The sequence below is a fragment of the Mesoplodon mirus genome (assembly GCF_964341445.2).
Source record: "Mesoplodon mirus genome assembly, chromosome: 4".
Taxonomy (NCBI): domain Eukaryota; kingdom Metazoa; phylum Chordata; class Mammalia; order Artiodactyla; family Ziphiidae; genus Mesoplodon; species Mesoplodon mirus.
In genome coordinates, this window is record NC_138979.1 from 142614791 (window position 1) to 142628290 (window position 13500).

General features: G+C 44.7%; 1 protein-coding gene across 2 annotated transcripts in view; it reads right to left on the reverse strand.

Annotated features, from left to right (window-relative positions):
• Window positions 1-12078, reverse strand: part of GCH1 (GTP cyclohydrolase 1) — a 50370-nt gene extending 38292 nt beyond the window's left edge. For both annotated transcript variants that reach the window (XR_014293917.1, XM_082619246.1), the window contains exon 1: window positions 11585-12078. Coding sequence is in view for 1 of the 2 variants with exons in the window: in XM_082619246.1 (XP_082475372.1) it covers window positions 11585-11924 (340 nt within the window). In the remaining variant the exon portion in view is untranslated. The remainder of the gene's footprint in view (window positions 1-11584) is intronic.
• Window positions 12079-13500: the final 1422 nt, after the last annotated feature.

A 13500-nucleotide genomic window follows, 5' to 3' on the forward strand; every position in this document is an offset into this window, starting at 1 on the left:
CAACTCTTTATAATGAGTACAGCCTCCAAGTTGACAGGAGGATCATATGAGATCACACGCATACAACCTGGCCCACTTCCCAGGGCTTGGGTGCCCATACTCTTCTCTTCAACACCTAACACTTTCATTCACCAGCAACCAGCACATTGCTGCCTTGATACACACCAAGGGGAAGCTCACATGATCCTACCAGTCAGGAAAAAAATACCTCAAAAATTTTATTTTCTGTAATTTGTTAAATTACTCCCTAAAGTCCTACAATCTGGCTTCTGAGCACATTAAGCTATTGAAACTACTAACAACACCTTCAAATAAAATCTCAGTACTCATTGCTAACACAGACAAAATGTCTATAGCACTTCATACATGCTGGGCATTTCTCTCAGCACTTTATATGTACTAACTCACTTAATCCTCACAATAGCCCTATAAGATGGATGATTACTATTAACTGCCCCATTTTACAGATGAAGCAATTAAGGCACAGCTGGTCAGTAACAGGATTTGAAGCCAGGCAATCTGACTCAAGTCTACTATGTCTCGGGACCTTTTCCTTCTGTTCCACGTTCCTTTTAAAACCATTTTCTGCCAACACTTACACTCCTGGATCTCCTGCCTCTCACATCTCCCTTTAGGGCGGTCTCTGCTGGTTCTCCTCTCGCTCTCCTTAGTGTCGGAATGCTGACATCTCCTCTTCTCACTCCTTTGAGGAGCTCAGGCACTCTCCAAGCTTAACTCTCAGCTTTATACTGATAATTCACAAATTTGAATTTCTATCCTTAAACCACCATGCCATCTCTTGGCCTGTTTAAGTCACTCCCTTTTCCTCTGCACAAATGCAAATTCTAACCACCCTCATCTCAAAATCTGGTCCAGTTGCTTTTGGTGCATAACAAAACATCCCAGAATTTAGTGGTGTACAACTATTTTATTATGTCCTGGGATTCCGTGGGTCAGGAGTTCAGACAAGGCACAGGAGAGATGACTGGCCTCTGGTCCACAACGTCTGGGGCTCAGTGGGGACGACTAGTTGGCTGGGGACTGGAATCACCTGGAGGAATCTTTACTCATATGTCTAGTGTTTGGTGCTAGCTGTTGGGTGGGACCCCAGCTAAAGCCATCAGCTGGAACACCCAGTTGTGGCCTCGCCATGTGGCAGAGCTTCCTCACAGCATGGCAGCCTCAGAGTAACTGGACTTTTTACATGGTGGCTCAGGGCTCCAGAGTATCCCACATTCTTAAAACACTTTCCAATTAATCCAACCCCATAGTTCTTCCTCATCATAAAAGAAGGAATATATTAAGCATCAGGTGCTTTTCGCATACCTTCTTAATTCTTGTAAGAGCCCAGGCAAAGCAGGTATTACCATTCTTTATAAAAAGAGAAAGATGAAAATTAAGTTTGGAGACATGCCAGTAATTATACAGATAGTTAAGGGACAAGGTCACATTCAGACTCAGTCTCTTTCTTTACACTATATGGATCACAATGAAGATCAAGCTTGCAAATATACACATTTAACTATTTTTCTCTAATTCCAGGGTAAAGGTTTTCAGTAACCAGATTTTTCTTATTAGCTAGCCCTTAAAACGTTGTATTTCCTTTGCTCCTAGATTTGAAACAACTTTGTCACAACGTTTTTAGTTTATCTATCTGAAAATACATGTACATACTTCAAAAATAAAAAACTGAAAATATAGTGAAAAGTCTTGCTTCTCCTCTGGTCTGCCATCTGCCCAGTTCATATCCCTGATTAACATATAACCACTTGTGTATCCTCTAATTCTTAATGTCAATATAAACATTTTATTGTCCCCCCCAACATAACTCCTCTGCATCATTTAGCCATTCTAAGGGACTAGACATATAGCATGGTTCTTTTCATGGCGGCAGTGACTAACCTTGAGCATATGTCATTTCGTGTATGCAATTCCCAGAGGGAGGATTTTCAAATAGGATATGTGTATTTGTATTTAATAGATGTTGCCAAACTATCCTCCATAAAGATAGCTACACTCTCAACAGTAATATTTGTTTCCCTATAACTTCCATAATGTAATGCAGTATCAATCATAATGTAATGCAGTATTCGGCCAATCAAACAAGGAAAAAGTGTATCTTTGGGTGGTCTGTGTGCATTTCTCTTATTGAAGGTGAGGTCAAGCATCTTTCCATGTATTTAAAAGTCATTTGTATTTCCTTTCCTGTGAATTCTCTGCTTACATGTCTTGCCAATTTTTCAATTGTGTTTTTGGCCTTTCTCTCACATTAATTTCTAGCATCTCTTTTATATTAGTATGATTATCCTGTTGTCTACAATATGACTTGTAAATATTTCTTCCCAGTTTGTCATTTCTGTTGGTATCTGACCTGTGAAAGTTCTTAGTTTTTATATAAAGTAACAATTATTTTCTTTTATGGGTTCTAGATTGAGGCATAATTAGGTCAATCTCCAGTGCAGAATTAAGGAAATATATTAGAGAAATTAACAACCTTATATATCTTTAAGCTTTATTTAAAATACTTTTAAACTTACTGAATAGTTGCAAAGATGGCCTAAAGAGTTCCCATATATCTTCTTTATAGAAGAACTCCAGTTAATAAATTCAGAAGGAATTAAAGAACCAAACATCATTATTTTTCAACTTCTAAAAAATACTGGATCTAGGCAATCACCAATGGCTTCTAAAGTGAAGTGAAATGCCGGTGAAAAGCTCTGTAATGGACAACTTAGACTGATAACACTTAAAGCTAATCGATTATAACATCACAAAAAGACAACTAATTTAACTGCTTACCGATGGAAGCACCTGCCACCACCTATGAAGTATTCTTGACTAAATTTAAGAGTTATTTGGTGGGGGAGGGAGTGGGGAGAAGCAGGAAGGCAAGCGTCTAAATCTAACTGCTAGTATATAAGCAACTCAGGCGCTAAAGGAACATGTTAAATTAAATCGTGAGAAAAATAACGAGCAGAACGCAGAATGTGGGAAATTCTATAGGACAAATGACCCTGTTTCTTCAACAAATTGTTAGGGGATAAAAAAGAATACCAAACTAAAAAATTTTAAAAAAACTTGAAGACATTTATCAAATATAATACGTGAATCTTGTCTGAATCCTTATTCAAACAAACCAATTTGTAAAGAGATACCTGTGAGAAAAATCAAAGAAATGTAAATATTGGTTAGATATTTGATATTAAGGAATTACTGTTGATTTCAAGTATGATAATATTTTTAAGTCTCTATTTTCAAGATATAGTAAAGTATTTATCAATGAAGTGACATACCTAGGATTTGCTTTAAAATAATTCAGTGGGGGAAGGTGTGTGACAAGAGGAACGAAGCAAGACCTATGTTTATGTTAAAGGTTGGGTGATGGGCACATAGAAACTCATTATACTATTCTAATTTTGTGTACATTTGAACACGTCTACAATAATTTAAAAACTGACTGCAATCCTGACAGATTTTCTAGAGATTCTTCCCCATGAGAATTTTGATGTGCCAGGGAAACCCCCCAATTGCTTCAATTGATACCTTGGAATAATATGTTGACTGGATATAGAAGAAGCCATTTCGCCAAACAGGTGAGTTTCTACAGGCACAGGACTCTATGAAGGACACAAAGATGTCTAAAGGATGACCTCTGGCCTAGAATAGAAGTGTTCAGGAGATCCAGTAGAGATAACTTCCATGGCTTTTCCATAAAGCTAATCCCCTACGTTTTTCTTCAGTGTATAAAAAAGCCAGCATTTATTGAGCACCTATGCACAGAGCACTGTGGTAGAAGAAAGACAAGTGTTAAGAAGGGGTCCTTGTCTTTTTTTTCCTTCAATATTTATTTATTTATTTATTTGTCTGCGCCAGGTCTTAGTTGCTGCACACGGAATCTTAGTTGTGGCCTGCGGGATCTTTAGTTGTAGCATGCGGGCTCTTAGCTGCGGCATGTGGGATCTAGTCCCCTGACCAGGGATCGAACCCGGGCCCCCTGCATTGGGAGCACGGAGTCTTGACCACTGGACCACCAGGGAAGTCCCAAGAAGGGGTCCTTGTCTTTAAGAAATTAATTCAAACATTTATCAAGTCATCTACATGTGCTGGGCAATTTGCTAGGCATTCAAAGGTGAGTACAGACAGTCCCTCTTCTAAAAAACTGTGACTGAGGCTATAACAACCAAATTCTAGTGAGTAAATGTCCTCTCAATCTTGAGTATAACAAATTTACCTTGATTCAGACAATCTTTGATTAACCCCAATCTAAATTATCCCTCAACCTAATTGCCATAAACTCAGTAGAGAATGTATAACCATAGGGAACATATTCATTACATAAGCTGGAGTTATGAATTGTTCATATAATCTAGGATTCATAACCTAGGATTCATCAAAGATTAGATAGTTGCCCTCTCCTGGCAAATTTTATTACTGCAGTCTGACTCAACCAAATACTGGACTCAAATAGAGGTATACTGCAAATGAGTCAGTGGGGGAGTGCCCAGGCATAGAAGAGTTTCTAGAGCTGGACAAAGAAAACAGCAGAGGGCTTCCCTGATGGCACAGTGGTTAAGAATACGCCTGCCAATGCAGGGGACACGGGTTCAAGCCCTGGTCCAGGAAGATCCCACATGCCGCGGAGCAACTAAGCTCATGCGCCACAACTACTGAACCTGCTCTCTAGAGCCCACGAACCACAACTACTGAGCCCACGTGCCACAACTACCGAAGCCCATGTGCCTAGAGCCTGTGCTCCACAACAAGGGAAGCCGCCGCAATGAGAAGCCCGCGCACTGCAATGAAGAGTAGCCCCCACTCCCTGTGATGAGAGAAAGCCTGCACGCAGCAATGAAGACCCAACGCAGCCAAAAATAAAGAAAAGAAAAGAAAAGAAAACAGCAGAGAAGATACAAAAAGGGAAGGGGAGGGGAGGTGATTCAAATAAATCAGTACAATATTATGATTAAAATTAAATAGATTATGATGATTCTCATTCTCTATCATTCTCCCAGTGCTGCTACTTTTCAGATATGATCTTGTGCAAGTTCTCTCTGTGCCCCAGTTTCCTTATCCCTAAAAACAGGGCTAATATTACCTACCCCGTAGGGTTATTGTGAGGATCAGTGAGGCAATACATGTAAAGAACTCACAACTGTGTTCAGCACATAGTAATCAGGAGTGTTTGTTATTATTCAGATGTCAGTTCAAGCATCCACACTTCCCATCTCCTAGCGTAGATCAAGTTCCTTTGGTAAATGCTCTCACTGAGCTGTGTTCTTTTTTTTTTGCGGTACGCGGGCCTCTCACTGTTGTGGCCTCTCCTGTTGCGGAGCACAGGCTCCGGACGCGCAGGCTCAGTGGCCATGGCTCACGGGCCCAGCCGCTCCGTGGCATGTGGGATCTTCCCGGACCGGGGCACGAACCCACGTCCCCTGCATCGGCAGGCGGGCTCTCAACCACTGCGCCACCAGGGAAGCCCCGCTGTGTTCTTTTTATCACTAGATTTCTCCATCTATAATCACACTCATTCATGTGATTCTGATGAATATCTGTTTTAGTCTAAAAGACTGTCTGTTCCATGAGGGAAGGAACCATATCTGGTTTTGCTGAGCCTGTTTCCCAGCATTCAGTGCAGTGGTTGGCACTCAGTGAATAAATTAAATGAAATTATAAAGTTCCCAGTCAGTCTTATGAATAATAGCATTTAACATTGGTATAGGTTAAACTGTGTTGAAGGTTAAGTTGAAGTCCTAAAGCTCAGTACCTCAGAATGTGACCTTGGAAATAGAGTAACTGCAAACGTAATTAGCTAACTTAAGATAAGGCATACTGTATGGTAAGATAAGGCATAAAGTGGATTCACTCCTATGTGACTGATGTCCTTAAAAGAGGGAAATTTGGACAGCGACAGAAGCAGAGATGGGAGTAATGCAGTTGCAAGCTAAGGAACACCAAGGATTGACAGCTACCATCAGAAGCTGGGAAGAGGCAAGGAAGGACCGCACTCCCCTCCCCATTCCCTGTGATTTTCAGAGGGAGTATGGTTCCACCGACACCTTGATTTCAGACTTCTAGTCTCCAGAACTGTGAGACAATAGCCTTCTGTTGTTTAAACAGTCCAGTCTGTGGTACATTTTTTTTTTTTTTTTTTTTTTTTTTGCGGTACGCGGGCCTCTCACTGTTGTGGCCTCTCCCGTTGCGGAGCACAGGCTCCGGATGCGCAGGCTCAGCGGCCATGGCTCATGGGCCCAGCCGCTCCATGGCACGTGGAATCCTCCCGGACCGGGGCACGAACCCGTGTCCCCTGCATCGGCAGGCGGACTCTCAACCACTGCGCCACCAGGGAAGCCCCATGTGGTACTTACTTTCTTATGGCAGTCCAGTGAAACAAAAACAAGTACCAGTTTGTTTAGTATTGCAAAGTTATGTGTAGGACTTTTCCTCCCAGGCCAGAAAAAAATGTTAACAGATAATACACTTTTAAAAGAGACTAGTAAGACCAGATTTTCTCCTCCATTCTCAATGACTCTTAACAGCTTTAATCAACTTTGACTACTCCCAAGTTCCAGTCATAAACTTCAATAGTCTTGTTATTTTTTCTTCTTTATTCATAGTACCTTTTCTGGCAATACACAGAACTAAGTCCTATGTAAGAAGTATTCATTAACAAAATGGAAATGAATTAGTGAATCAAGATTTAAATGAACTATACACATCTAAAATAGCACCTCTCAATAATGAGATTAACTTTTCTACAACCTACTTTAAAACATGGGACATAAACTCATCTTTTGGCCACAATATGGGAGGCTATGATAAATAAGTATTATCACATCTTAGAAGTTGTTACAATTCTTAATTCATCATGGCAGTCTGATTTGGTAAATCACAGATGTTCATGATTCAAAAAGAAAAACCTTTTGTGAGTGCTGGCACATTTCAGTATGAAGTGGCTAAGGCTCATTTTTGTGTAAATAAACTATCTAATTGCCTCGCTTTAGCTTTAGAGAATAGTTGTCATCTTGTAGTGAACATGGTTGAGGCGGGTGGGGAAACAGTCAAGAAGTCCATCACTGGGACTTCCCATGTGGCGCAGTGGTTAAGAATCCGCCTGCCAGGGCCTCCCTGGTGGCGCAGTGGTTGAGAGTCCGCCTGCCGATGCAGGGGATACGGGTTCGTGCCCCGGTCTGGGAGGATCCCATGTGCCGCGGAGCGGCTGGGCCCGTGAGCTGTGGCCGCTGGGCCTGCGCGTCCGGAGCCTGTGCTCCGCAACGGGAGAGGCCACAACAGTGAGAGGCCCGCATACCGCAAAAAGAAAAAAAAAAAAAAAAAGAATCCGCCTGCCAATGAAGGGGACATGGGTTCGATCTCTGGTTTAGGAAGACACCACATGCCGCGGAGCAACTAAGCCCGTGCGCCACAACTACTGAGCCCGTGTGACACAACTACCAAAGCCCGCGTGCCTAGAGCCCGTGCTCCGCAACAAGAGAAGCCACCGCAATGAAGCCCGCGCACTGCAGTGAAGAGTAGCCCCCGCTCGCAACAACTAAACCCGCGCACGGCAATGAAGACCCAACACAGCAAAAAATAAATTAAAAAATTAAAATAAATAAATTTATAAGAAGTCCATCACCTGTGATACCATCCCCTCTTCCTGCATTATATACAGGCTCACAGGCTTCCCAAATTTGGGACACTGTCAACTTGACTCATGAAAACTGCCTTGGCATACTGGATAAGACAAGCTAAAACCTACTTCAACTAGAAATGTGACAGAAGACTCAAGACTCTTGTGTACTCCCATAAACTTATAAAAAGGACAACTGATGAGACAAGTTACATTCACTTAACCTTTGATGGATAATACGATCTAAGAGGTTGTTCCCATTTATACCCAGGAGAGGACAGGGAAAGGGAAGGGTCAGACACAAGAACATGAAGATCAAAGACCTCAGGCAACAGCAGACCCTCCAATTTAATTAGGATTCTGAATTTAAAAAATAGTGGAAATACAGGAAATATATAGAAAAGAAGACCTCATCAAAGGTTCTCTGAATGTGTAAGAGAACTAGGATGTGGTTAAATTGAAATGGGATAGCAACAGATAAAGATGAGCTGGTCCAAGGATCACCCTGTGATGCTATTCAAAGGACAGCCATTCCTGGGAGAGGTGATAGTGTCTCTTCCAGCCCTCCCTCTACTACAAGCTACAGCTCAGTGGTGAACAGTAACCAGGAGACTTGCACAACCTTGACAGAGCCCCATTACAGGTGACCATAGATGCACCCATAATAAGGTACATACTGGGAAGTAAAGAAAGGTGTACCACGCAAGGGTCATGAAAATACGCTGCAGTGCAGGGAGAACTGACAAATTCCCCAAACACCAGAAATTAGCATCAATTCACTCAAGAGGAGCTAAAAAAAATAATTTGGGAAATGTAAAGTACCAACTTATTTTATGTTTTACAAAACTTAAGTCAACACTAATATACAGAGATATAAAAGATGTTAAGTATCTTATCTACAAGCATAGAAAAGTGGCAGTTTCAAAGAAGTTTGCTTCTATCCAAAAAAATCTTTAGTGGTCATTGACTTATACTCTCTAAAGAAATAAAAATTAGGGATTGGATAGGAGTGTTTTCTCTATTACTTACTTCTGTATTTTCTATAGATTTAAAGTATCCTTCCTTCTCCCACCCAGGTTGGTCCAAGGCCTGGACCACCACCATTTCAGGTTCATTCCTTTAAGTTCAGCATCATCCTTGTCATCCTCTCCTCTCTGTCTTTTATTTATGTACCTCTAAGAAATCAATATTAAGCCCTTAAGTGTGATCCTCTAGACAGAGGCTTTCAAACTTTTGACCACAACAAATACAAGAAATACGACATTCTACACTGGAGCCAGTACATACCAGAAAAAATCATACCTATAAAACCTACTTGTAAGCTTCTCAAAACATTTACCCTTACTACATATGATAGACCGATTTTCTCCATTCTACTCCACCTTATTTTAATGCTGGTGACCCAAGTATTAGGTCCAAACTCAGTTTGAAATGCTTAGTAGAGAAGATACACTGACATATCTCACCAAGTAGCAACATAAGGAAGCGGGTAAGAGTTCTGCATTCAGGCTGCCTAGATTCCAGCACCAGCTCTACCACCTGAAGCTGTCAACCTCTCTGCCTCAGTTTCCTTATCATGGGGTAAAAGAATAGTGTTTACCTCAAAAATGAGGATTAACCAAAGACAATCCACATAAAGCACTTAGAGCATAAAAAGTATTCAATTAGGGCCTCCCTGGTGGCGCAGTGGTTGAGAGTCCGCCTGCCGATGCAGGGGATACGGGTTCGTGCCCCGGTCTGGGAGAATCCCATATGCCGCGGAGCGGCTGGGCCCGTGAGCCATGGCCGCTGGGCCTGCGCGTCCGGAGCCTGTGCTCCGCAACGGGAGAGGCCACAACAGTGAGAGGCCCGCATACCGCAAAAAAAAAAAAAAAAAAAGTATTCAATTAATGGCTATTAATAATTCTTAAATGGTGTGTGACATTTTTACTATCGTAAAATCCATATAACACTCATCATCTTAACCATTTTAAAATGTGCAATTCAGTGGCATTTAGCACATTCACAATGTGTGCAACCATCACCACTCTCTAGTCCTAGAACATTTTCATCTTCCCCAAAGGAAACCTGGAACCCGTTAAGCAGTCACTCCCCATTCCACCCTGTCCCCCAGGTCCTCTTGGGTAGGGAGATGATTAGAGTCCCCCTCATCTGATTTCTGTTCCTAGGTCCATGGACTTTTTAAATAATAAATTAATACTTGACTAGAACTGTCTTCTAAGGCAGAATGAAGTGTTCTTTGCAGTCAATAGTCCTATGGCTCATGAGACAAACTTCTGCTAATCATTTAAGTAAACCTTTTGAGACACTTTAGGTCTCAAAAGTCAGGAGGACCTGACTCTCGAGGTCAGAAATCCCTCTCTCCTGTGAATTCTATTAGGGCGATTCCCAAAGCCTGACCAAGTGCGGTGGACACTTTCAGTGTCCACAAGGGGCAGACTGAGCAAGGCCCTAAGAAGATGTTTCTTCATTACATCGTGGAATATCACCAAATGGTAGAATATTCACCAAATGAAGAACGTTTATTCTTCAGTCTTTGCATTTTGAAATTCTGCATTTGAGGCTCCAAACTTTTACCAACAAAGGTTTAAAAAGTAAACTTGGACACAGAACTAGATATCCATTTCTTGGCTTTAAGATGTACTGTCATTTCCTTTATGTGCCTCACCCCTCTCACACTGATTTCTCACCCTTCCTTTGGGGTGGGGGAGACTGGGCAAAAATAACTGTTCTTCCCAGAATCTATTCAGGAAGTCTCCAGAAACTTGATTGGGGTAATAACCTGAGCAGGGAGGTTACCTTGCAAAGCAGCACTGTTATTCTTTGAGAAATGGTGAAGGCAGAAGGCTTCTTAGGCCAAAGGAATAAATGTCACCAAGAGGTACAGAAGATGTGAACTGGTAAACAACGCCCTTGGTCCGAGCTGTGCAAGTCAGATCTTTTTTAACTTTTTTTTTTTCTAATTAATGACCAACATCGCTCACCCAGCAATTAGGCAGCGAAGTCCTCAATCATTTTCTACCGCCACCCCGCGCCCCCTACTTCCCGACCTCCTGGGCAAAAGCCTGACCCTCCTCAGGCGCCGAAAGCACTGGGCCAACCCGGCTCCTTTGGGATGCGTGGGTGGGAAGTGGGTGATAGAGGGACTCCGGGTCCCACAGCCCAGCGAAACTCCCCGACTCCCAGGAAGTCGCTTTCCTGCTTTGGGGTTTAGGGAGTGGGGGAGAAAAGGCGGAGAAGGCTTTAAGCAGCAAACTAACCCCCCCAAAAACCTCACACTTCAAACTCCAGGAAAGCCCATGCCCAGAACTATGCCAAATTCTGCAAAGTCCTGAGCTCGAGTGAACTGGATGTGAACAAAAGAGAATTACGACTTTCGGAACACCCGGGTACCCTGGCAAGTCAGCGAGAGTGAGGGTCCCCGAGATTGCAGCAAAGAATCACCCCCGGCTTCAGACACACAAAGCCAAGGCTTCACCCCAGACCTACCAAAAATGAGACCTCCAGAGCAGAGATGACCTAGGAAGCCGTCACTTCAACGAGCCCAGGTGCACGTTCCTCGGGCATCCGGCCCTGGGCGCTCAGGCGACAAGGGCTCCAGGCTCCCACCCGGGGGCGGGGGTAAGGGGCGTGGGGAGGCTCTGTGACTGCGGTCCCGCCAACCCGAGGCTGGAGGAGAGGGCCGCGTGCAGCGAGCGGGGAGGACCCCGCGAGGGCCGCTTGAACCAGTCCCCGGGTGGAGAGGCCGCTGACTCCCACCGCGCCCGAAATGCGTCCCACGCAGGGCCCTCTCCTTGGCCGGACGGCTGGGCCAGGGCCGAGAGTGGGGTTCGGAAAGTGACAGCACTCGGCTTCCTCCGCCAAGAGTGAGGAACTCCGGAAACTTCCCGGAGCCGGCGCGCGCTTCCTGCAGCCACCTCCCCAGTGCCCAGCACGCCGGCCGGCGGGCGCACTGACCTGAGATGGTCTCCTGGTAGCCCTTGGTGAAGAACTGCATGGCCGTGGCCGCCCTCCAGGGCGTCTTGAGCAGCCCCTGCCGCTGGGGGTCCTCGCCCAGCGAGCGCAGGATGGAGGAGTAGGCAGCCGCCAGGTTGGGGAGGTTCAGCTCATTGTCCTCCTCGCTGCGGGGCCGCTCGCCCTTCCAGCCGTCCGCCGGCTGGACGCTCTTGCTCTCCGGCCGCGGCTGCTTCTCGGTGGGCGTGCTGGGCCTGGGCCGCGGCGGCTCCCCCTCGGGGAACCCATTGCTGCACCGGGCGTCCCGCGGCTTCGCCTGCACCCTCCCCGGGCCCTTCTCCATGAACCTGCCGCTGCCGCCCCGGAGGGACCCTCGGACGCGTCAGGGGCTGCAACTGAACTTCGCCGGCGGGCAGTGGGCTGTGACCCCAGTCACCTGAATAAGGTAGGCCTCGGGCCAGGGGTACGCTCCGAGCCCGGAACAGAAGACTGAAGAGTGCCTCCTTTTTATGGGCTGGCGGCTCGGCCGGCGCCGCGGGGCGTTTCCATTGGCCGAGGCTCCTGGCGTCATGGCGCTCACTCCGCCCCTTCGCCCTGCCCTCCGCCGGGTACACTGGAAGCCGGCTCCTGTGGCGCGGACTTTGTCTGAGTCCGTGGCGTGGACTTTGTCCGAGTCCGTGGCGCAGACCTTGTCCGAGTCCCTCCCGCGCCAGGCAGGAGGATTGGGTTGGACCCCTCTGGCCGTTGCCAGATGAACCGAATCCTAAAGGGGGCAGGTGTTCGGAGCTGGAACCTCGGCGAGGGGAGGCAAGGTCTGGGTGCCCCGTCAGCCCTCTCCTCTTAGGGTAAAGAGTACACTGCATCAAGAGTGTTCTGGTCGCCTCGCCCTGTGAAAGATGAGCAAACAGGTGGCCTCGCCGGGGAAGAGACTGGGTTAAAATGTAGGTATGGAAACCAACTCATACTTTTAGGGCAGGAGAATAATATGAATTGAAACGATTGCTTCGTTAGTTAAAAACATGTCCAACGCACCTGCCTCCAGCCGCTGTAAGGAGGAATGTTACACCAAGTGGTCCTTAAGTGAGTCCCTATATCTAGGAGGGCGGTATCTGTGGTGGCCAGAACTTTGACCCTGCAGAAATTGGTTTGCGAGCGAAGAAAAATTAGGTGTCTCATTAAAAACCAATTTGCGCTTTGTGGAAACGCAGCTGTGGAAATTTGGTGCTGATCGTTTTAAGACTGACATGCTAAGTGCCTTTCTCCTGATGCTGATAGAGATTGTGAAACGTTATTGATCAACTGGACTCTTAACCAGTGACATCTGCTTTGACTGTTTAAGATTTTTTTAAATGGACTTTTTTTTCTTACTAGGGGGTTTATTTCATAACACCAAAGATGAGTTTTTAAACATGTATCAAATTAATATTTTATGATTTGCCCCAGAGAGTTTCTAATGCTGATTTTCTGACATATAAACACGTATTTAAAGGCTTAGGATCAGACAAACCAGGAGGGAAGCCCCTGGAATTATTCTATGCTAATAAAGTAGCTCAGTCATTATTATTAGTAATTTGTATTTATTGGATGTCTGCTCCAGGCATATTCCTGTTCTAAACATTAAGGAAAGAAATATGGGAAATACCTAGCCTCCTAGGTACTTTTAGTCTGAAGTAGAAGAATTATTGGTGTAAGTGGGGTTTTTCAAAATAGTTATTGGATTTCTAGATACATTAAATATCAAATTACATAGATCAAGAAATATGAACATCCCTTGGAAAGGGATGTTTGTCACTCTTTGTCACTCTCCTACTATTTATTGTCAGTGTTCCAACCCGTCCCCATCGTCAAGGTCCTATAATATTTTTTCCCTCTAACTGCACTGCCCACTGTCCAAAGATACTTCCTGGTCAGAATTATCC